The sequence below is a fragment of the Enoplosus armatus genome, chromosome 16 (genome assembly GCF_043641665.1).
Source record: "Enoplosus armatus isolate fEnoArm2 chromosome 16, fEnoArm2.hap1, whole genome shotgun sequence".
Taxonomy (NCBI): Eukaryota; Metazoa; Chordata; class Actinopteri; order Centrarchiformes; family Enoplosidae; genus Enoplosus; species Enoplosus armatus.
The window spans coordinates 13,374,965-13,401,926 of NC_092195.1; the positions used below are offsets into that span (position 1 = coordinate 13,374,965).

Genomic DNA, 26,962 nt, shown 5'->3' on the forward strand with positions numbered 1-26,962 from the left:
TGACTCCTATTTGAGAAAAAAAAGAAAAGAAACATTTAAAGAAGAATAAAATCGAAAAAATATTTTAGGGTGCTTAATTGTATAGAGGCTTTTGTTTTGTGTCATTTTATTCAATTTAGCAGGAAAAAACAGGCCATTTTAATGTGGACTACGTCTGTCGTCGCTTTGTATGCGTACTGACGTCAGCAACGCAGCCCTGACGCAGAGTATATAAAGCAAGTTCCCGCCCTCTGACTTCCCTTTTCCGCTGTAGGAAGTTAACGTGCCTAAGGTGCTTGGTTCTTCACCAGAAGCTAAGGCCCACAATCCGGCGACTAGCACCGTCAAATTTAGGCATCCAACGCGAAAAACATAAAATCTAACATCTACAATGGCCTCCGTGTCCGAGCTTGCCTGCATTTACTCTGCTCTGATCCTCCACGACGATGAAGTCACCGTCACCGTAAGTATCTTGGTTTATCTCTTGACAGCTCAGCCAATACCTCTCAACTGGACCGCCGGCAGTCTTGTGCTGGTGGTAAAAGCCCTAAATGGTAAAATCGAGATAGTACGAACTCTGCTGATAAACTGGGATAGTAATAAGTCTGTTAAAGTACGACTTGCGATGTTATTTTGTCCAAACAGCCCCATATACCGGCCAAAATGGCGGCATGCTTATGCTAACGTAAAGCCACGTTTCTGTATCAGTGCAGCTCCTGTCTGTGGTAGTCATTCATGAGTTGTACAACATGTGGCTGTAGTTGTTATTCGCCCCACGTGTTAAACATGTAAACTAACAGTTGAAGTACTGACTAAGTCATCACCAAGTCACAGGTGTTAACTTGGGTAATGCTAAGCTAGGGAATGCCCTCAGCGACACACCATACCTCTATTTCAGGAAGGGTAGCTTTGTGAAAAGAGCGCCAACTACTATGTATTACCTCGTCCTAGTGTATGTCTGCAGTATTTAATTAATCATAACGTTATAGTTGGTTGTCTAATGGTATCCTGACGGGTTTGGTTCACGTGGATGCTGCACAACATCTATATGATGTGCAAACCGCTGCATATATCAGGACATAGCATGGAAGATAATGTAGTAACCCTGGTGTGGTAGCAAACAATCTCTGCTTAATCAGTTGTAGGGTTGAAATAAATGTATAGTCCTAATCTGTTAGTCATGGTGATGTCTTCAAATTAATTGTATTGTTAATCAACAACTAGGCAATTAAATGTGTAATATGGATAGAAGCAAATCCTCATATTTAAGATGGAACCAGATTTTCTTTTCTTAAATGATTTTAAATGATTACTTGATTATTAAAGTAGCTATTGATTAAGTGTCTGACCAATTCAACACCCCTCTCTAAACAAGCACAACTACCATGTAACATTTAAGAACAACCAGGGAATAATGATAGGCAACTTAATGTGAAGCAGTAACTGAAGGTCTGGCCCGTGCTTAACCTTTTTTAATTTTAGGTACTGATAATTTGCATAAAGTTATTTCAGAATTAATTAACTAGATTTTGTAATAATTGCTGTTTTTGTGTCTGCAGGAGGACAAGCTGAATGCTCTGATCAAGGCTGCTGGAGTAACTGTGGAGCCCTTCTGGCCAAGTCTGTTTGCCAAGGTGAGAGAACACACACTTTAATACATCATATATAAACTGCTGATGTGGAGAGATTCTTTTTAATAACATTTGATGAAGAGGTGGCGCACATGCAGGGTTTAAACCAGTGGGATGTTCTTAAAATCCTAAAATCAACTGAGAAGCAGCTTCTACAATATCTTTTATGGACTAGAAATTATGTCTGGGTCTCCAATTGATTATTTTCAGGTTCAGTTGCCCACTACAAGAAGAAATTATGAATTATGTAGATAAAAAGTAGAAGCAAACAAGCAGAACTCCTGATTGTGCAATTTTTTTTATCATATGTTTAGTAATGAATGATTTCTAGTGGTGCAGTACTTGGTACAGCTCTTACTGGCTGTGTTCACACTCAAGCTTCTTTTTAATCTGCATGTTTTTAAAAACAATAATAAAGTTGAAAGTTAAAGATTGAACCAGAGTTTAGTTAATGGAAGTTATCAGCACAAACTTGAATTGCATGAAGAGCCTGCTCTATACAAGAACTACAGTGTTATGTAGGTCTGTGCATCTCTCACCAGAACAAGCCCTGGAGGTGTGAATTAAGTGACTGACCTGTGACTGTTGTCATTTCTTAGGCTCTTACCAGCATTGATATCGGCAGCCTGATCTGCAATGTTGGAGCCGGAGGTGCAGCTCCAGCTGGAGGTGCAGCTCCAGCTGGAGCCCCTGCTGCTGGAGACGCCCCAGGTAACTGGAGTTTAGTAACTGAAGCGGTGTAGCATGGCCTGTCTTAATTTAGTACTGGTTTGGTTGAGGTCTTGTGATGCCAACATCGAACTTTTCTCAATTAGGATTTGAAACTAAGTCCTTGCCATAAAGTTACTCAGTTGAACTACCAGTTTACCCTCATCCTTGAGAGTCGTTGTGAAAAGCCAATCTCATTTTTGGCTAGTTTTTTTTACAACCTGTGTAACCCTTGGGCTTTGTTAACCATACTTTGTCTTGTTTACCTCTACAGCCAAGGAGGAGGAGAAGAAAGAGGAGAAGAAGGAAGAGTCTGAGGAGTCCGATGATGACATGGGCTTCGGTCTCTTTGATTAAAACGGCTGTTTTTTAAGAAAACACAATAAAACTACAAAAATGACTTCTACCTTGTCTGACTTGTGGTGTTCTCCCCCATGATGGTCTCTGATACAGACACAAATCACATCACTATTAGAGGTTTTTAACACGCTACTACAGCCGTGGCCAAAAGTCTTGAATGACAAGTATTGGTTTTCACAAAGTTTGCTGCTTCAGTGTTTAGATGATTTTGCCAGATATTACTATGGTATACTGAAGTATAATTACAAGCAATATTTGCAGTGTTCACCCTTCTTTTTCAAAACCTCTGCAATTCGCTCTGGCAGCATAAAAACTGAGGTAGCAGACTTTGTGAAAATTAATGTCATTCTCAAAACCTTCGGCCATGGCTGTACACTAGATAAAACTGTTTCCAGTAACAGAAGTTAAGCAAATTTAGTACAATTTTTAATATACAATATGCATTTTTCAACCACATCTCTGCGCTTTAGTGGACATCAGCAGAGTAATGTTCCAGGGTTAAATACACAGCAGCAAATAACAATGGGATGTGGTTAGTTTGTGCACAACTGTATTGGTATTTTATAATTTCTTATTTTGTGAGCCTGTTATGTTTACCTATACTGGTTATAATCCTCCATGTTAACTGAGTTTTGTCCCTTAATGCTAATAAAGGCAGTCACATGCATGAGTGCGGAGTATGAGGAGTTGGACATGTCTTTTGTAATGTAAAGGAGGAGTTACAGACAACATGAATACACTGGAGACATCGCTGTCAGTGGCTTTATAAACTGAGAATGTGGTCTGTCTGATAGAAGTGAGCCAGAATAGGATTGAAGGAGCACAATGATTGAATATTGAACATATTAAAAAGCAAAAGCCTCTCTAAGGACAGTGTTTTGCATATAGCTTTTTTGGCAATAGATGGATTTAAAAACATTTTGTTTGATTTCAGACCTACCACAAGACATGTAGTGCTTTGCTTTTATGTAATATGCTAGATGATCTATTTCGTATTAACTACCTGGAAAAGTCCCGCAAAAATAACGTTCTGCATTTGATCGTTTGTTTTGTTAACCCCAATACATTTATATCTGCTGTTCCCACCCTAAAGTCTGATAGTTCTGTTAAACTCTGGCGCCTTTTGTCTTATGTACTTGAAATACAAGTACCTCGAATTTGTATTTTAGTTAAATGTACTTGAGTAACTGTACGAACGAGTTTTTTTTTTAACGTACAGCGGTGAATTTAGTTTTGGCTAACGTCGGCATTCGGGCGGCATACAGACCAAATCCGGCGTTAGCTAACGGTCCCCGGCTGAGTGAAGGACACTGAAATGTTCTTCTCACTAGCTTTTACTCTTGCTTTCCAGGTCTGAGCTCCTGGAAGTCAACATTCGTTACTAGTTCCCTGACCCCATAATATATCTATAAATAATGTCAAGACCTCGTAAATCAAGCACAGGTTTCCGTAGTGTAGTGGTTATCACGTTCGCCTCACACGCGAAAGGTCCCCGGTTCGAAACCGGGCGGAAACATATTTTCATATTTTACCTAGCGGGCTCGCTCATTCCGCGTCTGTTGACAGCATTTGTCAAATTTATACAGATTAAGTTAATCAAGTTTCCCCTCAGATTTAAGATCACAAAAACCTGTTTGTATTTAATCACCAAATGTGAAATTATAACTGGAATTATTTGGATTCATACATTCAATGATTAACGTTAGCAAAAGGCTCACAATAAACTTGTTAGTTCCCCTTTTGCTCATGCATATCTATCAGCAATGATGGCTCAAAAAACAGGTGATGAAGTGACAAAATGTCAAATGTGAAACAGAAAACTCAAAATATATATATATAATATATATATATATAATGTCAGCTGAATACTGAAGTCTAAGCAGGTCCAACTGTGTGACGCTAGCCAACATTTACAGCATTTCTCATCTCTCTGCACACATTTTTATGTTGAGCTCCAAGGTCAAGGATGAACTTGGCAAGTTGTTGGCTTTAGTAGTCAGTATTAATGAATATATTTTTTGGAACATAAATACCCTTCATTTAAATAATTTTGATGCATTTACCCTGCATTTAAATAATTTGGATATGGTCACTCAAAACGTCACAGTTTTATATATATATATATATATATATATATATATAAAACAACTTATATACATCCTTTTTAGTTGCCATATTTACAGTCAATTAATATATATATGTGTGTGTGTGTACATAAGTTGTTTTGGAGGAGGTAGGTATCTGTGTTGACATTAATCAAGCTGAGGCTGCAGATGGGAAACATTTAGAGAAAGTCTATGATGCGTTGTAACACATATCCAGAGAACAGATATCATTAGAAAGAGAGAGTAAGATTTAGGGACAGAAAATAAAAAGACTCACAAGTGATTTCTTAAAGATAACAGTGTTTTATTTGCCTGGTTTAGCAACTGTACATGTGACTCCTTCCTGAGAATACTGCTCGCCTCAGGGGAGAGGGAACAGTGGAATGGAGAGAGAATCAGAGAGGGAGGAGAAGCTGAAGGGAAGGATGATAAAAATGTGGGGGTGATAGAGAAGAAGAAGCGGAGGGAATAAAAAGGTATAAATAACTACAGTGGTGGAAGGAAGGTAGAAAGGGAAGGAAAACAGGAGGACTGATGGAGGAGAGCTAAAGAGCAAATCATGTTAGACATGAACTACTTAAATGATAAACCCCATCAACAAGGCCTGTGCCACCAACTTATACTACAATTTAGAAAACAACAACATTGTTTTCACTGTTTCTGTCCTTGGTTTTTGAGAGGAGTTTAGGTTAAAATATGTAGAAGCAACTCACCCACTCATAAAAAGATTTATAGATTATTGAATGTTGAATTCTACTCTGAATATGTCCCTGAAAATGCAATTCCTGGATCAACTAAACTGAAGGAAATTAACCGAAAAAACTGCATCTTGTTGAGTGAACCAATAGGACAGAAGGAACCCACAACATGACAGCAAACAATAAAGTAACCAGTTTGAAGAAACTAATGGAGAATGTCAGAGCATTTTGAGTGAAATGTTCCTTTTTAGTCAATTGCAGTTGATTCGGCACAGGGTGACCTACTGTACAGTATAATTATTGCCTCCATTGCAACTCAAAAACCACCCTCCCTCCACCTCTCACTCCTCACTTCCCCCGTGTTCATCTCTCTCCCTCATTCACTAACAATTCATGCCTCAGAAACGTGTTAAAAATATAGCTTCTATGTATATTTACTATGTAAGTTAACTTAAAAAAAAGTGGCCTGTGACATTTAGTTTGTTCTTCAAAATTCAGCTTTCATATTTCATTTGTTTGCCATCTCTTGATGCCTGAGAGAAAGAGATCTAAAGAGAAGATGAAGGAAAAAAAGAGAAGAAAATATGACATTTATGAGGAGCTGTAATTTTCAAGAGGAAGACTGAAAAGCTGATAGAGTCAAGGCTGAAAATAGTAATAATAATAATAATTAATAATGACAGAAAAGCATGTTTAAACAACATCTTCATTATCCTCCTCGTCCTGGCTCTTCAGTTCCAGTTGTTACACATCCTGCATATGTGGAGAGTGTTAGTCGTGTTGATGCAGCAGACTCTGGTGCGTCCATTCACCAAAATATCTCTGCAGTCCTTCAAGCGAGCCTCTGAAACCTTTGTTTGATTCACTTAAAGATTAAAAAGTAGTAACTTGATTGATGATTTTTAAAAAAAGAAACCCTCATCTTTGAGGATACGTAATGTGGGAGAAGAGCGTTCCTCTGGATACAAAAAGCAAATAATGCAACAAAAGTACAAAACAACACAATATTGACCAAAACATGAGCATCGCCAGAGAGAAAATAAGGAAACGATGAATGTTTGAGGGAGAAGAGGGAGCTGATTGTTTCAGTCAGTCATGTCTGCTGTCCATCAGATCACTGATATCCAGCTCAATGTTCTCTTCTCTTTGTGATTGGCTGAGAGATACTGCACTCTCCATCACCACAGCAACAGAAACTCCCGGCCCTGCCCTCCTCTGACTCAATTAAATCCTGATCATCTTGAGTCGTGATTGGTCGATGACATCCAGCAGGTTCTTGGCGTCCACTGCGAGGGCGTGAGCTGCCATTAGCATGTGTTTCTTGTAGTCCTTTTGTAAACTGTCCAGAACACAGAACACAATTACTATGAGTCACCACTGCTGTAAAGTAAGTAGTAAATCATCATTATCAGTAAAACACACCCGGGTGTTTGTACCCACCTTGTCATGACATACTGTTGGGCCAGTTTCATCTTCGATATTAACTCGGCCAGATCTGAATTCAACAACTTCTGGGCCATTTCAATCTGTGATATCACAAACAAAAGGTCAGATGGCACATAAAAAGAAGAAGAGCTGAAAAGAAATAAATGGAAGAAAGCTTCTGCGCCACTTCAATATATGCTGTGGAAAGACTTCAATATTGCACATTCAAGTTAGAGGAGTCACAATAGATAATAATAATAATAAAAAAAAGAGTCTGTAAAACCTTTCTAGTCCATATACACCTTTTGGTTCCATAATTTAGACACTTTTCTTTGCTCTTATGACAATGTTTGGAAACTGGAAGTCACGTGCAGTTTGTGTTTTACTGTGAGGAACATACAGTGTTTTGAAATGGGGTAAACACGACATTTTGTGTATAAATTGACAGCATGAGTCCGTAAATGACGTCTACTGCAACTATCAGTCTATTCAAGTGAAAAAATGCCTTCTTTATGTGTGTTGTATACATGTTTGCATGATTAGAACCACTTATTTTTTTCGATAAAGTGAGTGAGTGTGTGTGTGTTTACTTCTCTGTGTGTGCTGGCTGGCAGCACAGGAAGCGTCTCATCCACTGTTGCTAGCAGAGTCCTCAGCGCCAGACCCACCTCCTACCAAACACACACACACGCACATAAGTTTGCATTACTCTTCAGTTAATATGCACTTTTAAATCTGTTGATGAAGATGGATCTTTAACTTGTGTCTAAATACTTGTGGTGTAGCATTACAATATTTTCTCTACGTTAGAAGAAGCTAAAATGACAGCTAAGATCACCGTGTTTTGTTCCTCTCTTCAGAGAGTGAATATCGATCCTACCTTGACCATCGGGACGTACTCCTCTGGGGCTGCAGGCTGAATCCTATTGGACATCTCAATCACAGCTTTAACCAATCCTGTCACATTCTCATACACTTTGTCGTTGGAACGATCCAAGTTGGCGGTGGGGGGCGGGCTGATCTCCTGAGGCTGCAACTGGACCAATCAGGAGGGTACAATAAGTTACAATGAGCCACTAAGGACAAAACGTTTTTTTAACTAAATCTTATAAAAAAGAGTGTATAACATGAATTCCATTTAGAACTTGTATTTCTTCAAGAAAAACTCTTTCTGCTACCAGGGTCAACATAGGTGACTGTAGTTGGACAGACACAACACTGGGAGGCAGTATCTGATAGATTTACACACTCATTTTCTTTCTCTCTCTCTCTCTCTCACACTCTCACACTCTCTCTCACTCACGCACACACGCACACACACACACACACACCTCAGGCTGTTATTTCTGTCTACATTTCTACCTACACACTAGACACTAGACACCTTGACTTTTCTACGACAGAGGAGTGTGTGGTGTTGTTAGCACAGTGTGATGGTGACAGACAGTCAGTTGTCTCAAAGTTCAACCTGCATTAAGCAATAGTTTTTATGCTAATGTTAAATCAAATTATTTAGTGTAATGTGAAAAGGGTTGCTCACGAACCAATACCAAACAAATACATTACTGCATCTTTAACAGCTTGACATTTTTTTTTTTGAGTTTGTTTTTGTCTTTCTGGCCCCCAGTGGTCAAGTGCTTAATGCAGGTTTAATTAATGTTAACAAAACTATCCAGCTGATTCGATTTTGTTTAAGCTACAAAACTTTTTTAAATGGTGTGGTGCAGCCATTAATGTGGGGACATAATTAAAGCACGGTTGAAGTGATTTGTAGGCCACCCTTGTAATGAGAAAGAGCTCAGTAGAGGGCTGGATTTGAGTGAAAAATTGCCTTAAACCTTGTTAAGCCTTGGCTTGTAAATGAGAAAAAGGTCTCTCACAAAGTCAGAAACAACACACTCAAGTTTCTATATGATGTCAAAGACAAACAGTTTCTCATGTGATGTTTCTTCTACAACAAACCTCTAACCAGTTAATGATTGAAGCTAATTTAACTACATTAATTTAACTATATGGAGACACAATGGACGACATACAGTCATCAGTTTACAATGCTTCTATTCTATCTATCTAAAAGAAAAAACACTACGGTGACTTTAACATTTTGTTTTTAGTTTTCTTTACCAGGGATATTTTTAACAACACTCTGGCTACTACAAGCCAGCTTATTAACATATGATCAGAAGTATCCATTACTTTTACTTTTATTTGCAACTTAATAATCCAACTTCAAGGTCAACTTACATGCTTCTTAGGGCTTTCAGTCACATCTCACAGTCTTCACCATCTTTGCTAATGACCATGAGATGCATTTGACACAAATACTGTTCTGAGGTCAAGAATGAACTCAAAATTTTAGTTTGACATGCCAATAGTGATCTGTTGTTCGGTCTCTGGTAAAGAAAAATAACTTCAGAGAGCTTCAGAGAGCTTCTCTGCACATGATAATGATGGTAACTATTGGCTATCTAACTCTACAATGACGACAGACACACACAAAGATCAGCTTACCCTCCACGGCTATGGGGAGGTTGAGGAGATGGGAGGGAGGTGTGGTTGGGTGGATGGGGGTTTGACAGGGAAGAGGGTTGAAGGGGATTGGGGTGTGCAGGTCGTGAAGAGTGGGCAGATTGATTGGTGGATGAATGGATGCAGAGTAACAAGTCAGAAAAGCAGGATAAGGAATAACAAGATGGCAGGGTGTTAAAGGGAAACATTGATGGATTTTAATGAGATGGGGGAGAAGGAGTAAAGGGGGAGAGAAGAGGGACAGCACATTAGGCCAAAGCCAACCACGGCATGCAACCCATCAATGCCAAATAGTGTTGAAGTCAACTCAAAAACGAAATGCTAGAACAGGAACGTCCAAACAAGCGTGCAAGATTAACACAATAAAATACAGAACTGCCAGACTTCCATCAGAGAAAGAGGCTAAATAAGTTCACAAAAATGATCTTATTCAGCTACATCTGATCACTTTTAAAACTGGGTAACACATTCTGTATTTTAAGGAGATTAATTGTTCATAACCCTGATGTGTTAGGTCCATATATGTGTTAGGTGCATATATATGTGTGCATATATATATATACATATATATATATATACCTTGACCCCCTCGTTGTAGCTGTCCACGGGGCAGAGACTGGCCAGGTTGCCAAGGTGAGCAGGAGCTCCGGGGCGGGGTGGTTTCTTAGGAGGAGCCACATGTTCTGAAAAAAGGAGTATCATCAGTATGGAGTAGGATGCATGCTAACATGTACTTCATGCTGGTATGCAGTAGTTTTGTTGTAAACAACAAGCACATTGTAAACAACAGTATTGTTTACAGTGTTTTCAGTATGCTTGTTCTCTCACCTGGTTTCCCTACAGGCTGGTAGATGTGCTGGCTTCCACCCTGTGCAGAGGTAAACGCACACAGAGACACAACAGGTTAATGGTAGGCAAACCTTCAGTTAATCATTAAAAGAGACAAACTCTGTGAATAAGAGCATAAACTTAAAGAAGAAAATATTCCTCCACATTCACGGCTGCTAATGTCACCACTCAGCTCCAGTTACAGTTGATACAGTGTGGAGATGATAAGGTTAATGTTGAGAATTTGCTTTGCTTTAGGATATTATGAGATGCATTTACAGTAAACTGGGACTGTGCAGTGCTTCTGGGTTTAAAGTTCCCATGAGCCCTCTGTGGTCATGTGGCTGGTGTGTAGGCTGTACCCTCCCTGGCACCCAGACAGAAATACTTTCTCTCTTTCTCCCAGCCTCTGTATTTCCTCTGTCTGTCTATCAGACTGAACTCGTTCTGCTCCTCTCCTCTCTTTTCAGCATTTCCCCAATTACACTTTGACTCTCTTTTACCGTGGCATTCTTCTCTCCATCAGTGTAAACGGATAAACAACCTATTTTCAATGTAAGTATCAACAAACACACAGTGACTGACCGGTGCTTGTAGTATGCCGTCCTCTCTGTCGATGCTTCCTCTGCTGTTACTGGATTCTGTCTTCTGCAGAGAAGAGACACATTTTATTGAAAAATTCGGAATATAAAAACCATAACGAAGCATGTGATTCAGAGCAATTTCAATTACAGTGAAACGATATGTAAGTTGTTCCAGGTAGTTCTAGTTTAGAGATAAAATCAAGTAAAATCCTTAAAGTCCTTAAAATACTCACTTTAAAAAAAGCATGGTGCATTCACAAGCTAACAAAAAAATACAAAAAACCAAACACAATCAGTTTGACAGAAATAAAACCACATATCAACACTGCCTCAAAAAGTGAACATCATCTCCACCAAGTCAGTGAGGAAGAAGAGCATCAGATAAACTGTCCTGTTCACGCTGATAACTTCATGACAGCAGAGTCTCTTCACGCACATTTAGTCTACAGGAAACAGTAACATTATTATCACTAAAACCAAGCACGTCTCCAACTCCCTCTATCTTTCTGCCTCAGTACCGTTTTGGTGAAGCACGCCTTGAAGAGATGCATCCTGGGAGAATAGAGGCTGAAGAAGACGGGAGGAGGAAAGCAGAGAGTGGAGGCCATCGAAAGAAGGGCGGAGATAGGGACAGAAAGTATGAGAGGAAGAGAGATGGAGGCGAGAAGAAAAACTTAAGACATAGAGAGAGAAAGATCATGAAGGGAAGGATTCAGAGACCAGAGGAACTGAGAACGTGGACGATGGTGCAGAGAGAAGCGAACTGAGAAAGACAGAAAAACTGAGTCAGAGAAGAATGAAGGGGGAGGAAAAGATAGACAGAGACAGAGGGAAAGTTTTTCCAGAGGAGGAAAAGCTCCACTGAGCCACAGAGACTAAATCCTGCAGAGAAAAGATCCAACAGCCTCACTCTCCTCTCTGTTTCTCTCTCTCTGTCTGTTTCTCCCTCCCACTTTTTCCATCTCTCTGCATCTCCCTCTGTTTCCCTCCCTCTGTTTCTCTCTCTCTGATGGGTGACTCCTTGTTCGTTCCACCCTCTCCGTGGCTCTTGCCAATCCCACTTCCTTTCTCCCTCCTTCTGTCCTCTACTCTTGTTCCTCCTCACAAACCTCCATCTCTTTCTTTACTGACTTTCCTTCTCTCGTATTGCTGTTCTCTGTTTTCATTCTCTTCTACTCTCCTGCTGAGTTTATCACAAAGTTTACTTGCATATTTCACAGATAGAACTTTCTCCTGCACTTCAGACTGTACTCCATGGTGGTAGAAGTATTGACATTGCAAGTAAACAAAGTAAAGTATTCAAGCAGCAGATTGGCTCCTGTCACAGTATTATCTCATTATATAGCTTATCTTATTGGATTAATATTACTGATGTGTTGCTGATGCAATCGTCACTTTAATGCAGTTATATTGCATGTTATCATATGCTTTGTATAAAAATCTTGTCAAAGGTAGTAACTGCAGCTCCACTAGACTAACAATGTAGTGAAATACAAAGTGCAATGTTTAAAGTTCTTCTTCTAAGTAGAAGTATATAGTAACATTTAATGGGAATACTCAAGAAATCTCACTCAAAACTGCACTTGAGTACAGTACTTGTGTAAATGTATTTAGTTATTTTCCACCACTGGCATTCAAACACACATTCTGTGCTAGTTAAACTCCACTTTGGATTTTCAGAATTTATCTGAGTGCAAAAGATCCATAGTTGTTTTCCTTCCATCTATTTTTCATGATATGATACACGATACTATGATACTAGTATACAAAATGGCTATAAACTCATTCTAGTGTTGTCAATACTGGTAATGACAAGAGGGCTTAGTCAACACAAATCCTTTCAAACAAGTGATGATAGAGGAGGCTACAGCTACATCGAGTTTATAAACCACACTGCCTTAAAAAAATAATCCTCTCACAATTTGTCTTTGTGGTTAAATCAGCTGAGTGTCGTATCTGATGTACATAGTTCGCTTTATTTTCAAGCCTTAAAACCGTGACATTATGTGATTAGATCAAGATGAACAGGCATTGAATTCACCGCACTGACTTTCTTGTTTGTATGAACTGACTTGTGGTCTTACAATGGTGCTATATCAGGAGGAATGGGAAAAAGTCCCCAGGCAGTGGCTCCACATTAGTTAGTTAGAGATGTATCAAGCAGCAGGAATGTGGTTGATAACGGGCCTTTTACTGATGGAAGAAGTCATAAAATAGCGTGATATTTTATTCATTCCTGTGAAGGAAGCTTCCTTTCACTTTTCAAGGTGAGAGCCATAAAACTGCTGTGGATGTGGTCAGCCATTCAGCAATGAGAGTTTTTTTCTGTCCCCAGCATTAAAGCATAGTCTTACTAAAAGTTTGTGAAGTTGGGTGCCAAGGAGAACTGGTGCATCAAGTGAAGACACAGGCCAGGAAAAAAAGAACTATGCCAAGTGGTTACCAAATAACACAATAAGATACCAGCAAGTCTGCCAGGTCTGTCCTGAGGGATTTCCTGTTCTGTGAAGCGATAAATATGCCTTTAAAACATGGCAAGCTGACCAGATTCATCAGTAAGAACAATGACAGATAAAGAGAGGGGATGTCACTCCCCATCACTCATCTCTGTGCTTTTCCCTCTCCCTTTCTGTCCTCACCTGGTTCAAAAATGAAAACAGGCAAGCAGAGAAACAATCAGATCTGAAGAGAGAAGAAAAACAGACTTGTTTTGCAAAAGTAGTGATTTGGCTCCTTGTGGGGGATGTTTCAGTGTCTGCTGAGATAAATCAAGCACAACTGAGCCATTTCAAAAGGTATCCTGCAGTTCATCTGGCAACAACAGTACACATAAGGAGGTTTTACTGAGTGGAAAAGTGCAGACCTGACAACTACGGTTTATAACACTTTGTCCAGTCAGTCCTGTTATAATATTACGCTTTACTCTAGTGTTCTGATTATTACATAACCAACCATTGTACTTTGGAAGAAAATAACATAAACTCATCTTGTGCTTCTCTAGCATGCAGAGGGCACTGCTTACCCCGATAAATGCTACTTGTGAATTTCCCTTTAAGGCTCTATTTGTTACTAACGTCATCAGTGATGATTTGAAGCAGTAGCTTATAGATAAATATCTCTGTGTTTGTGTATGTGTACTACCATGAAGCTCTCCTCCTGCTCCAACCACCGCTGGTCGTCCTCCATCTGTTGCTGCTGCATCATCAGCCTCTCCTCCATCAGAGCGTGGCCTACACAGCCGCTGTCCTGTAGAAAACACGGCAATGAAATTCAAGAAGTACAAAATGGGATTAACAGGTTCAGGACAGCAACATGATCACCTCAATCATATTTACATGCTGACTGTGACTGATTGAACCGTGTGATGATCTTAAATACATAATAAAAATGATTGCAGAGATCAAGTTGCCATTTTAGACTTTCCTCTGACTGCAGTTACTTTATTCCCCTGAACAGAGCACCGCGGTCTGCTTGAAAAAACAACTTCACCATATGGTTGAAGTGCCAGCAGCTCACTACTGTAATGTCACCCGCCATGTTTAATCAAGATGAAAAGTAAATTACATGCACGTATATGAAAGTTGAGACCTGGGTTGTTTTAGGCTCAAACTGCCAACATTTTCGGTTATAGTACTCAGATGTCATCCTTAGACTGTATTCAGGTACATTTTTTATGTTTTCTAGCAAAGCTGGATGCAGCTTGCAGTAAGGTGAAAGGTGAATATATGAAAACTCTCACCACTTCATTGGATAATATAACACATGCAATTTCAGATGGTTGTCCCTGTCAAATGTCCTTTATGAAACTGTTTGTGAGTGCATATGTGTATATATATATATATATATATATATATATATATATATATATATGTGTGTGTGTGTGTGTGTGTGTGTGTGTGTGTGTGTGTATGTGTATGAGTGAGTGTGCGTACCTCCATGTTAGGGCTCCACAGTGCAGTGTGTTCAGGTCTGTGTTGATTCCAGGGATCAGGAGGAGGGTAGCTGCCTCCTACTCCTCCTACACCACCATGAGCTGAAGGCTGGAGGTGGATCAACAGAGAGATAATAAAAAAAAGACCAATAATGATAAAAAAAAATCTCTTTTTACATACTTGTTTTTACTTACTCTTTCTACAACATGACACAGGAGTATATAAACAATAAGCAAATACATCAACCGATCAAGCCAGGGCTCCCACTGTTTATCTTTTGTATCAAACTGAATCATAACTTAGTTCGTTTCTAGTTTGTTAGTGTCTCCACAGATGTTGTTGGATAAACACATGAAGGTTACAAGGTTCCTTAGAGAATCTATCAAACTAACAAATTTCAAATAGAATCATAGAAAGTGTCTCTGAATAAAAGCAGAATCGGAGTGAATAATCAAAGAATCATTGTGAAATAATAGTACTAATCCCATTAACACTTGAGTAAGCATTGTTTATAATAACAAGCCATGATCTGAAAGAGGCCTCAAAGAAAGGAGGTCTTTTACGGCCTTACAGCTGCTCTCAGACTGGTGTGTAATACATGCTACCAAAATATATAGATGTTATTCTTACTTGTGATGTGATCAAGTTTGACTTAAATAGCAGTTAAAATTATGCACTCCTTATAAGGACAAGAGAGAGAGAGCAGCTCATTGCCATAAGAGCTGGAGAGTGGCTTTGATTTGTGTGTGTGGCTTTTAGCGCTACAGGAAATTCCTGCTGTCTGCTCGGTTTATGAGGAGAGGAATAACTGCACTGAGAGTCTCTCTCATTTTCTCTGCCTTCACATTTCTCTTTCTGACTCTGACACATGCAGCGTACGCCTGCTGTCTTCCAACACAGTCTGTCCTCTGAGTTAACTCAGACTAAATACTGGGTTTACTGGCCTTCATTGTGATGATAGTGCTCAACCTGGACATTTCAGAGACCAAGATCATTTTGATAGTTAAAAGGATGATTTATATAACCTGACACAAGATGTTCCCAATATTGTAGGATGAACATTTATTGATGTTTTTAAGATTTGTGATGAATGCACCTTTCTTGAAAACAAGTTGAAACGAAGTTTTGGTTTAATACTCTTTGCACTTTTTCCAGACCTTAACTAACTATTAAAGATTTAAGGAGCTTAGTCCGTGTTATGTCTTGTTTTGTGCTGATTGCCACACTATTCAGCCTCTGTCAGTGATCTTTGCATCAAATATAGTAACTGCAACTGCAGGATGAACATGAAGTCAGAATAAAAGAGTCTGTGGTAGTGAACACACAACCTATAAAAATATTTGATCAAGGATCTTAAATGAACACTGATGAGATCAGCGCGTTTCACTCATATATATTTCTATGAGTCGAGTGTGCCGTCACTACCAACACGCTTTTTCCTGAAAAGATATTTTGTTTACTCCTGATACTGTATATCTTTTTAAATTAGTATCTGTGGTGTTTGCTCTTAAAAGATTCCTGTAAGACTTAGAGGAACCAAATTCCACCATCTTCCTCTCTGTACTCCGGCACACTGCTGCTGTTGCCACCTAAAACCTCTGGAAGTCGGAAGAAAACACTGCCGCAGCCACGGTGGACGAGAAGGAACAGAGGAACACAGTTTTCTCACTACGGGAGCTGTGTGTTTGTGTTTGCTGTACCGGGTAGTGGTTGAGCTGTGGGCCGGGGAGGCAGCCTTCACTGGAACGAGGACTTGGGTAACCTGGTCTACTGGGCTGCAGACAGAGAGATAACAGTTCGTTTCTGTTTATCAGCCATGACAAACACAGAGAGAAGTGAGTCAATGAGACAATCACTCAGTCTTACTTTAGGTGGCGCTTCATCAGACCCTCCAGAGTCCCAGGACACGGTGACTTGTCTCCTCATCTCCATTCGAAGTCTCTCCTCTTGTTGAAGCTTCTCTTCCTCCAGTATGGTGCTACGAAAGTTATAAACAAATGACTCGTCTTGATAAGTGGCAATGGGAAGCAATGGGAACATATTTACTTCCAACATGTTTATGTTTCTCAGTACCGAAAAGTAAATCAAGCAGGTATTTATTTGGACAAAAGTGGGGAAAACTAGCCACGTCATCGGCAAATTAACTAGAGGAAAATTCATTTGCAGAAAAAATTGCTCTAAATACACCAAGGACACAAAATGATAGAGGCTAAGAGGCAGAAGAATCTGTTAATGTATACTAAGAAAAAAAGACTGTTATTCATCAAACTAAAACAAAGTATTGAAAAGTACTCCTTGTCTTTGTCGTACATTGAGCAACTTTAATCTGTATTTGCGGTTAATGTTTTTTAATTGTTGTTCATTTTTATCAATAGAATTTGTATAATATCACCATTTATCTATTAATACAATAAATGATAAGGGATATGGCTATTTACTGTGCAGTTCTGATTACCTTTAATAAGACAATGATATATTGATGTGTTAGAATATTATATGGCAACTTTAAATGACAAAAAACTATGTGACATGCAAGTGGCATTAATAACACTGAAAATCGTAGCACCATTCACTACCAGCTCATTAATAAAGCGTTACTATAGTAATAGTATAATTGTTGTAATTAACATTTAACACACATGACAACACGTAAGCGCTTTTAAGCACAAATTGACAAAAACGTTTTATTACCTGAGTTGTGTTTTGAGTTCGGTGAATCGTGGTCGCTTGCTGGGGTCATACGACCAACATTTGGTCATCAAACTGTAGAGGGTGGGCGGGCACTGAGGAGGCATAGCCAATCGCTCGCCATTCTCTATCCTGCCAATCACATCATTGTTCTTCACCCCCTGGAAAGGCTTGATGCCGAACATCAAGATCTCCCACATACACACACCTACAGAGAGACAAGAGAGGAACAAACAGACGATGTACTAATTATATTTTTCCGCAACAGGAACTAATGCAACACACACATAAATGATACTAACTCACCAAACATCCAGACATCACTGGCTGAGGTGAATCTCCTGAAGTTGATAGATTCAGGAGCCATCCATTTGATAGGAAGTTTACCTTTAGAAGCTGAGACAAAGACAAACACGGATACATTAAAATTACATATAAAGTACAGAATCATTTTTATAACTCCATTAATTTGTAACTCTGTCATTTGAATTTGCAGTCACTCAGAGGGTTAGAGACTAGAAGACACTGTTTTCCAACATGTGCAATAGGTGACTTCAGTCAAGATAAACTGCAGTACCCTCGTATAACCTGTTGATGGTGGTAAAGTACTGACAACCAGAAAGGTTGGTGACAAGTGTTCATTCAAAACTGTCTTGGACACTTATTTATTAGTGAATCAATATTCTGTGTCATGACACAATACAAAGCTGTGCATGTGTGTACTGGTTTCAGTGTGCAGGTGTTTGTGTATCATTACCTTTGTAGTAAGAGCTGTCCTCCATGTATCGTGACAGACCAAAGTCTCCAAGCATCACACAGTCGACTGAAGAGACCAACACATTACGTGCTGCTATGTCCCTATAAGTCAATAATAGCTGTCATTAGGCATGAATCATGGATGTTATTTGTCATTTCTTAGATGCAAAATATCTATCAAAGAGCATGAGAGATGAAACACCACGGCTCCATATTTGCTGCAGAGTGCACTATATGTCCTTTCTTATGTCACTTAGAATTCCAAAAGTAAACTTTATGAAGCTTATAGTGCCCTAAAACATCCGCACAACATGCCCACAGTTATTCCTAAGACTAATCTTTTGTGTGTGTGTGTGTGTGTGTGTGTGTGTGTGTGTGTGTGTGTGTGTGTGTGTATACCTGTGAACAAAGCGTTTACTCTCCAGATATGCCAGTGCTGTGCTGAGCTGGTAGGCAAACAGAATGAGAGTCGCCAAATCCAAATTGTACTTCCTCACCTGAAGGAACGAACGCAACTGTAGACAGAAAAACAGGGATGGGGTTATGATAGAGAGAGAGTTTTATATAGTGTATTTATAGAACATAGCAATTACTGTCAATGTGTGTCACCATTTTCTAATGACAAAATGTGAAAATATCTCACACTGATAATAGTCTGTCAGCAAAACCTCACCTAAACAGTGGATTTAGTAAATATCAGGGCTTTTCCTGGATGCATGCCATCATGACTTCCACTCAACAGTTTGCTTTGTATGCTGACAAGAAGTGATACACATTCTACTACTACTCTACTCTAGTCCGCATGTGTGAACGGCCCGTTATCCACACAGCCCTCAGGTGTACCTCTCCGAGAGTACAGAGCTCCATGATGATCCACACGGGGTTTTCTGTGATCACTCCGATCAGCTTCACGATGTGAGGGTGGTCAAACTGACGCATTGTCACTGCAAAGGGAAACAAGGAAATGAGTCATGGTTTGATAATAAGTCAAGTTGATAGACACTCACAGAAAGAAACAGTGTGGTCTTACATGCTTCTTGTAGGAACTTTTCTCTGACGCTGTCTGATGTACAGTTCTTACAGGTCTTAATGGCGACAGGTAGAGACGGTTTGTCCTGCGGAACAAACAGAATAAAGTATCATCATAAGCAGCAGGTAATCTGGTTGTTAGAGTGCAGACGTGATAATACTTTTCAATTACAATTTGTTTTAGGTGGATAGTAGAGTAACTATCAGACAGAAAAGGGCATGAAAGTCACTTCAGTTTCCTCTGACTGAAAACTAGCAACCATCTTGTATTCCATTACCTTAAAATATATGCTATGTTTTATCGATATACCTTCTATTTGTCCTACATATATCTGGTGATTTATTTGTAAGTGTGCCTATATATGAGTGTGTATTTCCACATACCGGGCTGTTATAGACTCCTTGGTGTACATCTCCAAACTGCCCCTCTCCTATGCAGCGGCCTAACTCTATCCTGTCCCTCTGGATCTCATAGTCCCGTGCTGAGAGAGAGAGAGAGGAGAAAAGAAAAGAAATGGAAAGAGTGAGATCAGTGCGCTTACCTGCTGTTTTTCATACTGGGGTAACCTGGTCTAATACCCATCACATGCTTCTCTCAGACCACATGGATGGGGCTTACCAGGACACAACAATTTGGATGGTATCAGGTAACTGTTTTAATCACACAGAAGTTAGTAAAAGTATTGAGATACTTTTCAGATAAATTATTTCTAGCTTTCTAGCAGTCAAACTATTGTCCTTTTTGGTAAACCCCATCCACTGGCAATCAGATTACACTAAAATAAACCATTAACAATATACAAAAATACATTTCTACATTGACATTATATTCCCTTCCCCTACCACCTCTAACTACTAACTACACACACCTTGATTTGACATGCACACTGCCACACACAATTACAAACACACCAACATACAGGAAAACCCATGTAACAGGCAAAATATGTCTCTGTCTTTGCATGCACACCAGAGTCTCATTATCATTTCTGTTTATTCCCGTATACTGACACAGCGAAAGAGGGGGCTACAGGGAAACACATAAACAAGTCGCTCTGAATAAGATAAGTGATTGAGATAAACACCTGGAGTGATTTATGCATGTAAACATCAAGATCCTATTCAAAAACACTTTGCAGAGCAGAGAGGAACACCTGGGCCTGGATGGTCTTTTTAGTGAAATATTCAAAAGACTGACACAACTGGCTCTGAAGTGTATTTGACATGGTCTGTGTCTGCAGTAACCTTTTTATATTCACTATGTCCAAAAGAATTTGATTGAAAGCGCATGTTTTGGCAACTGACATCCACATGCTTTGACATTTTAACTTTGACATTTATGTGTTATCAATATTTCTGCCTTGTTGAAAAGGTCGTGATGCCAACTGCCAACCATCTGCAATGAAAGCGGACCACTGAATACTGAGTTCAAGAGTTTTACGCAGGACACCCACCCTCAGGAACTTATCCTGTAAAACTCATCTGGGCTAAACAAAGTTTGGCTATTTGACTCAACCAACAGATAAACACACTAAAATCACAAATACCAAATACCAACCAAAACACATTCCATTATAAGGACATTTACTGAGGTTAATTTATACTGCAGGAAACTAATAATTGCTTCAAACAGAAGAAAATAACCCACAGATGACTGGGAAAAAAACGACCATGATAATAAATCTTGATTAAGAAATACAACATGACATGATGGTGAAATGAGAACCAAGCCAATAAACAATGCAAATACTGTGAGGCTGTTTAGCTCCAGAGGTCTGGGGACACTTCATCATCCGAAATTCTGATTAAGCTCTTGATGAAGTAACATCTTGCATTGTTTATGGATTGGCTCTCCCTTTCATTTCCAACACCAGACCCGAATGAACTGCATTCTACAAAACACCAATGACCACAAGTCAACAACAATCTGAATACTAGGTGTCTTGAGTCTTCGTATTTTTCTTTGCCAGATACTTGAAAGAAAGAAAACTTCCAACGCCGGTTCCTATCTACTCAAAAAAGCCACATAATTGATAATGTTACTGATGTAAATCAATGGGTCGTGTTAGGTTGAAATTAATAAACTAACTTGAAGGAAGATGCAAAAATTTGTTTTAATGAGGAAGGCTGATGAAGCAAATCTTTCCCTACAATGTAATCAAGTGCCTGGCAAAGAAAAATATAAACACAAATAAAATGTAAAGTCTGAAGGCATTTCGGTAGGACACAATATGAGAGAGAGAGAGACAGGGAGTTTTACCTTCAACTACTCCATAGCTGACTGTGTTGGCGATGGGAGAAAGAGGAAGAAAGAGAGATGAAGAGAGGGAGAGAGCCAGACAGCTGCTTTAAGATTGAAAATAGCTCAGAAATCACACACACACACACACTTATGCAGACCCATTTCACTCTTTATCTGATGTTTAGTTCATACAGCCACATAATTGTTAAAAGAGTAGAGTTGCTGTATACTCATTTTATACATACAGCAGACAGTTATGACATGAACACACATACAAACTCAGGCAGTGAGTAGGAAAATATGTCTGCAGAAAGTCTGTTTAGAGGAAGTCGCAGAAAGAAGGAGACCAAAAAAAGCCAAGTGAAAGAGAGACAAAGGAATAAAGCCAGACAGAGAAAGATAGAAAAAGACTGTGGGAGGAAAGGAGAACACAGTCCATTTTCAAAGTTGGCCACAAAATCAAATACATGAGTACTTTGTGCTGGCCGAAACATCCCCACCAAATGTATTGGAACAGAGGGCTGAAGCCACCATTACTTACAGGGCTATAGCCAAACTTACCAGCACATTCAGGTTTTTTTTTTACTAACGTGAATGAATCTGACAGATGTAACTTGAGTCCAACCAACCAGAGTTACACAGTATGAGCTGCAGCCTCTCTGACCTCCAGCTGTATATACAAGTCTGTGAAACTAGCCTGAATTTGATTAGCCGCTACCTAACCAAATGTGGTTTAATGCAACTTCTCTGATGTTCCCCTGCGCGAGTGTGTTTCTTGGAAAAGACTCACACCACACAGCTGTCAGATAGCAGAACGATATTAATGTTTGCTTGAGAACGTAAGCATCTGACAGAAGAATAACACAGAACCGGTTATTATATAGCTCTCTTGCTGCAGTGCTGAACAGAAGGTCATTTCTTGAGTACAAATGACTTTACTTGGAAGATGTTAGGTGAAAGAGAAGATTGAATTAGTTACTTACTGGAGGGCATGGTGTATGTGTCCTCTTCATCAACTATCTCGGCATAGTCATCAGTCTCTGTAACATTAGATACACACAAACGGTGTAAAAATACTGAAAAACACACAAGAATAAGATAAAAAAGGCCAAGTCTAAAATAACACAAATACACAAACACAAACAATGTGAAAATCATGCACATGTTCAGTTTACCGTGCGTCCACTATGGTATGAAGCGTCACCAGTACACACACAAACACGTGTGCAGTAAAAACAAAACTGCACTAAAACACTAAGAAATGAAGCATGAAGCTCACTCAGAGTTTCGACAACTCCTGCTCAAAGCAACACCCACATAGCTCGTCTCTTTCTCTCTCCCTCTCTCTCTGCACACACACACACACACACACACACACACACACTTGGCGGAGAGTGTCAGCTGAGCATGTGTTGTGCATATCTGTCTGTGTGAGAGCAGCTGGGCTGCTGGGAGTAACTGTGGTGGTGGTGGAGGAGTGGAGGGAAAGAAAAGGAGAAGAGACAAAGACAGAAAGGAGAGAGTTCAAGAGAGACGAGAAGAAAATGAAAGATAGAGCAGGAAAGAGAAACCAACCAAACAGACTGGATGCAAAAATATAGAGAGAGTAAGACAGTAAGAAGAGAGAAAATAGTGGGTCTAGCTGTCATGTAAGCAGATGGTAGCGTTTAGGATCAAATCTGTGCAGAATCAGACAGATAGGCAGAGAGAGGGGGAGAGGAGAGAGCCAGCAGGAACAAGAAAGGGAGAGATGGACCAAGTCTATCCTAACCAGATGGTGGTGTTTAAAATAAAATCAGTGTGCAGACTCAGCTGTTGGAAACAAGAGTCAAACATCTGCTGTCCTGAACACTACCCTCGCAGCTCTGCTCAGGATTTATCAGACTCTGTGGGAACGTGTCCCTAAATTTATCAGAAATCCTTTCCGAAAGCCTGTGGCTGATTTTCCTGAAGAAAAAGCTCTGCCGTCAAGAAAATCAGCCATGTAGAATAAGCTGAAGAAAGCGCTACTGTCTAGCAGTTTAGCTGTTAATGTAAGGCAGGCTAAGTAATACACTGGATGGTAGTAAAGGAGAAGTGAGAGTTGTTTAATGCTAAAAGAAATAGTTGGACATTTTGGGAAATACATGTATTCATTACATTATATTGTATTTTCTTACCAATAATTAGATGAGAAGATTGATCTCACATGTCTTTATGGTAAATACGTTAAGCTTAGCTTAACATAAAGACTAGAAGCAGGGGGAAACAGCTAACCTAACTCTGTTTAAAGGTAGAAAAATCTTCCAACCAGCAGACTGTTTCCCCCTGTTTCCAGTCACTATGCTAAGCTAGGCTAGCTGGCTCCAGATACATATTTAGCGTACAGACATGAGAGTGGTATCAATGTTTTCATCTAACTCTCAGCATGAAAGCAAAAGTGTCAAAATATTCATTTATGTATAAGATGAATGAAACACTATAGGCTCTAAGGTTATAACTTTTACTCTTATTACTACAATTACTTTACCAGTACAACAGCCCATAGGAGAAGAGGTTGGAAAATGTTTGATTTACTTTTAATCAAACAGGCATGACTTTTGCTAAACCATTGCTGTGCATGATTTATGTTTTGCATGAGACGAAAGGAAAGACTAATGCGCCTCTAAAAATATCTTGATATGAGCTGAATAAAAGCAGCAGCTCTGCTTACTCTGTTGCTGATACTCAAATGTGGGTTTTTTTTGTTTTTATTTATCCAGCCAGGCCTATCAGTGTTTCCATACTCATGTGCTTGTTGCCTTTATATCTGCAGCTTACATAAATGGTTTCAGTTCTATATATTAAGATCTCTTTATACACATTTGTTAGTTTGTCCTGTGAAGTAAACTGTTTGTTTTGCTGCATTTTCGCTCCCATGTGGTTTGGGATTTGTTTTAAAGAATCAGCCGTTTTTAAGTTTGACTGGTCTAACTCTGCCTCTTATTGCTTTCAGTGGAGGGATAATGTGTGCGTGTGTGCTTATGTGTATGTGTGTGTGTGTGATCTAGTTAGCCCATTATAGCCAGGAATGCACCCGCTCCTGAATCCAGCAAACCTCTCCCAACTCCACTCCGCGTGTGCATGAATGTGTGTGAGTACACGTGTGTATGGTGGTATTTTGCAAGTGTGTGTGTGTGAAGCTTGTGTGTGTGAGTGTGTGTGTGTGTATGGAGAGACGAGAGAAGTTCCCTTAAAGAGAAATACCACTTCATTTCCAAATTCTGCTTTTTTTGTGTCGCTCTTGTGGTTAAAAGCAGACATATTTCAAATTTAGTGGTAATCCACTTTAAAAAAAAAATCACAAATAGACACAGACACAAACACACAAACATCTTAAACCCAAAAACAATACTAAAATAGTAAACCACTCTAGGCTGATTTATTCATGTTTCCAATCACTGAAACATGAGAAACAACACATTCAGCTAAAGAATAATTTAATTCTAAATTATTTCACTCGCTCTATATTTACATAATACAGCACATACAACACACATAGCACTATTGTTAAAGATGTAGGAATGCATGCATAAACATCAACCCACACACCAACACACACACACACACACACACACACACACACACACACACACGCACACACACGCTACCCTTTCCCGGGAGGTTGCAGTGTGTTGGTGGAGTGAGGACTAAAAAAGACGGAACAACAGAGAGATTGATAAACAACAGCATAACATTACCATCCCCGCTAAGATCTTCTGTAGGGTCCAGGAGAGCATGCAGGAAACGGGACAGCAGAGGAGGAGGAGGAGAACGTGGAGAGAGAAAGCAGCAAGGAGAGAGAGAAAAGCAGGAGGCAGAGCGGAGAAAAGAGGGAGAGAGAGAAGAGAAGCGGTTAGAGCATGAAAAGCCTTGAAACAACACGAGATGTTGCAGGATCTGCAAAGCCAAACACTCAGCGAGCAGTTAGTTAAGATCCAAAATATCTCCAGTGGAAAAAAAGCTGAGTTAACAACTTTCATTAATGCTGTGCAGAACATGAAGGTGAAATGAACTCATGTCAGAAATAGCAGCAATGCGACAGGAAGTGTTTGAACTCCAGCATGGTTTCAATGAAGTATGATGCCTGTGGCAAGCTGTAAATATCTGGGAGTTGGAGAGTTGATGTATGGTTAGCAGACAGAAGAGTTTAACATGTGAGTTAACAGTGGTGTAATGTAAACAGTGAGCACCCATATACAGCAGTTTCAACTAGATTGGATAAATCTAGTCAATCAAACATGGAGAAGAGACCACCTCAGTCCAGCCCTTAATGGAAGAGTTTGGCCTTTTAGCTGTGTCATTATTACTAAACTACAGTGACTGGAAACCTGGGATTCAGCTGAAGATGATTTCCACAAACTTCTACAGAAAATTGCACTACTATCCTACCCCTTCCCCTGTTAACCACCACGATTTGATCAGAAGACATTTTTCAACCATATCACTCAGAGCATTGTATGGTTGTAATTTACTGGCCATTCCTACAATTTGGACAAAGAACTGAGGTCATCTTTCCATTATTGTGGCCCAAAACTGTGGGATTCCGTCTCAGATAATCTGAAGGCTAGTGATTCTTAGTGCTTTTATGACAAACCTTACTTCTGTATTTTATCGTTTTATTTTCCTCCCTTTTATTCCATTCACCTTGTGTGTTTATTGTAATTTTTTCCTCTTATTGTAATCCTGTGAAGCACCCGTGAAGTTCTTTACAAATTGAGCTATTAACATAAAGCTAATATTACCAGCTTGATCAACTTACAGTAGTTCACAGTAAAATTTGAAATTCTAAAAGAAGGATGTCGACCATGGCCTGCGTGCCACATTTGGAGCCTCCAGCAAAAAAGGTTTGGATCATTGGTTAAAGTTTCAACAACAAACCAGCTGCTGTCCAGATCTATGAGCTACAGTCCTTCTAGCTACTGAGGAAAGCTGCCAAAGCCATAGATGGAGACACGAGGACATGTACTGATCCAGTTAGTCTGTCAACATTGGTGCAGGACACGTATGCACACACAATAGATGGAGAGAATTATTATACGTTTACATTTTCAGTCATTTCAATAGAGGAACTGTTTTTCTTAGCTACAGAACTACCTCCCTGAGCTGGTGCTCATCGGCTGCCTGAGGACACTTTAACCGGGCAGATACTTGGTGGTTGAACTCTTTTAAATGGAAGAACGATCTTTCTAACCACTTGGCCTCCCTACCATGAATTAAGCTCTGCGTCTTTGAATTAACTGACATAAAACACTGAAAATAATGATTAAAAATGACCAAACTGTGACCTCAACAGCAAGGCATGTGCTGAACTGAGACTCGAGAGAACCATTTTTACTGTTTGTCAGTACTGGCTGTTTCCAGTCACATCGTTCAGTATTTTACAAAGATGAAAATGGAAAATGGCTATCTTTAGTAGCACACATAAGCCTCAGGTTTTATAGAGATAA

At 39.5% G+C, this 26,962-nt stretch overlaps 2 protein-coding genes and 1 non-coding gene across 5 annotated transcripts in view; 2 read left to right on the forward strand and 1 right to left on the reverse strand.

The window, feature by feature from the left end:
- The first annotated feature begins 245 nt into the window (after nucleotides 1–245).
- Nucleotides 246–2,718, forward strand: rplp1 (ribosomal protein lateral stalk subunit P1). The gene is made up of 4 exons (XM_070921551.1): nucleotides 246–442; nucleotides 1,539–1,613; nucleotides 2,210–2,321; nucleotides 2,593–2,718. The coding sequence occupies exons 1-4, from the start codon at nucleotides 371–373 to the stop codon at nucleotides 2,673–2,675; spliced, it is 342 nt and encodes a 113-aa protein (XP_070777652.1). The 5' UTR covers nucleotides 246–370; the 3' UTR covers nucleotides 2,676–2,718.
- A 1,403-nt stretch (nucleotides 2,719–4,121) lies between these two features.
- trnav-cac (transfer RNA valine (anticodon CAC)) lies at nucleotides 4,122–4,194 on the forward strand. The gene has a single exon. It is a non-coding gene; the product is annotated as a tRNA-Val (tRNA).
- Nucleotides 4,195–6,459: 2,265 nt separating this feature from the next.
- The window catches only part of ptk2aa (protein tyrosine kinase 2aa), a 57,724-nt gene continuing 37,221 nt past the window's right edge, over nucleotides 6,460–26,962 (reverse strand). Inside the window, exons 13-36 of one of the 3 annotated variants that reach the window (XM_070921196.1) lie at nucleotides 25,214–25,231; nucleotides 22,478–22,534; nucleotides 21,513–21,533; nucleotides 19,637–19,734; nucleotides 19,254–19,338; nucleotides 19,067–19,167; nucleotides 18,623–18,738; nucleotides 18,225–18,325; nucleotides 17,774–17,863; nucleotides 17,471–17,675; nucleotides 16,646–16,757; nucleotides 16,521–16,554; nucleotides 16,352–16,368; nucleotides 15,172–15,199; nucleotides 14,780–14,880; nucleotides 13,989–14,093; nucleotides 10,849–10,911; nucleotides 10,264–10,303; nucleotides 10,015–10,118; nucleotides 9,418–9,426; nucleotides 7,787–7,942; nucleotides 7,497–7,577; nucleotides 6,922–7,007; nucleotides 6,460–6,820 (exon numbers count right to left, since the gene is read on the reverse strand). In XM_070921196.1, the coding sequence (XP_070777297.1) occupies nucleotides 6,706–6,820; nucleotides 6,922–7,007; nucleotides 7,497–7,577; nucleotides 7,787–7,942; nucleotides 9,418–9,426; nucleotides 10,015–10,118; nucleotides 10,264–10,303; nucleotides 10,849–10,911; nucleotides 13,989–14,093; nucleotides 14,780–14,880; nucleotides 15,172–15,199; nucleotides 16,352–16,368; nucleotides 16,521–16,554; nucleotides 16,646–16,757; nucleotides 17,471–17,675; nucleotides 17,774–17,863; nucleotides 18,225–18,325; nucleotides 18,623–18,738; nucleotides 19,067–19,167; nucleotides 19,254–19,338; nucleotides 19,637–19,734; nucleotides 21,513–21,533; nucleotides 22,478–22,534; nucleotides 25,214–25,231 (1,943 nt within the window). In that variant the 3' untranslated portion in view covers nucleotides 6,460–6,705. Of the gene's footprint in view, nucleotides 6,821–6,921; nucleotides 7,008–7,496; nucleotides 7,578–7,786; nucleotides 7,943–9,417; nucleotides 9,427–10,014; nucleotides 10,119–10,263; nucleotides 10,304–10,848; nucleotides 10,912–13,988; nucleotides 14,094–14,779; nucleotides 14,888–15,171; nucleotides 15,200–16,351; nucleotides 16,369–16,479; nucleotides 16,555–16,645; nucleotides 16,758–17,470; nucleotides 17,676–17,773; nucleotides 17,864–18,224; nucleotides 18,326–18,622; nucleotides 18,739–19,066; nucleotides 19,168–19,253; nucleotides 19,339–19,636; nucleotides 19,735–21,512; nucleotides 21,534–22,477; nucleotides 22,535–25,213; nucleotides 25,232–26,962 lie in introns of all 3 variants that reach the window. The other 2 variants (XM_070921198.1, XM_070921197.1) reach the window with 2 other exon arrangements.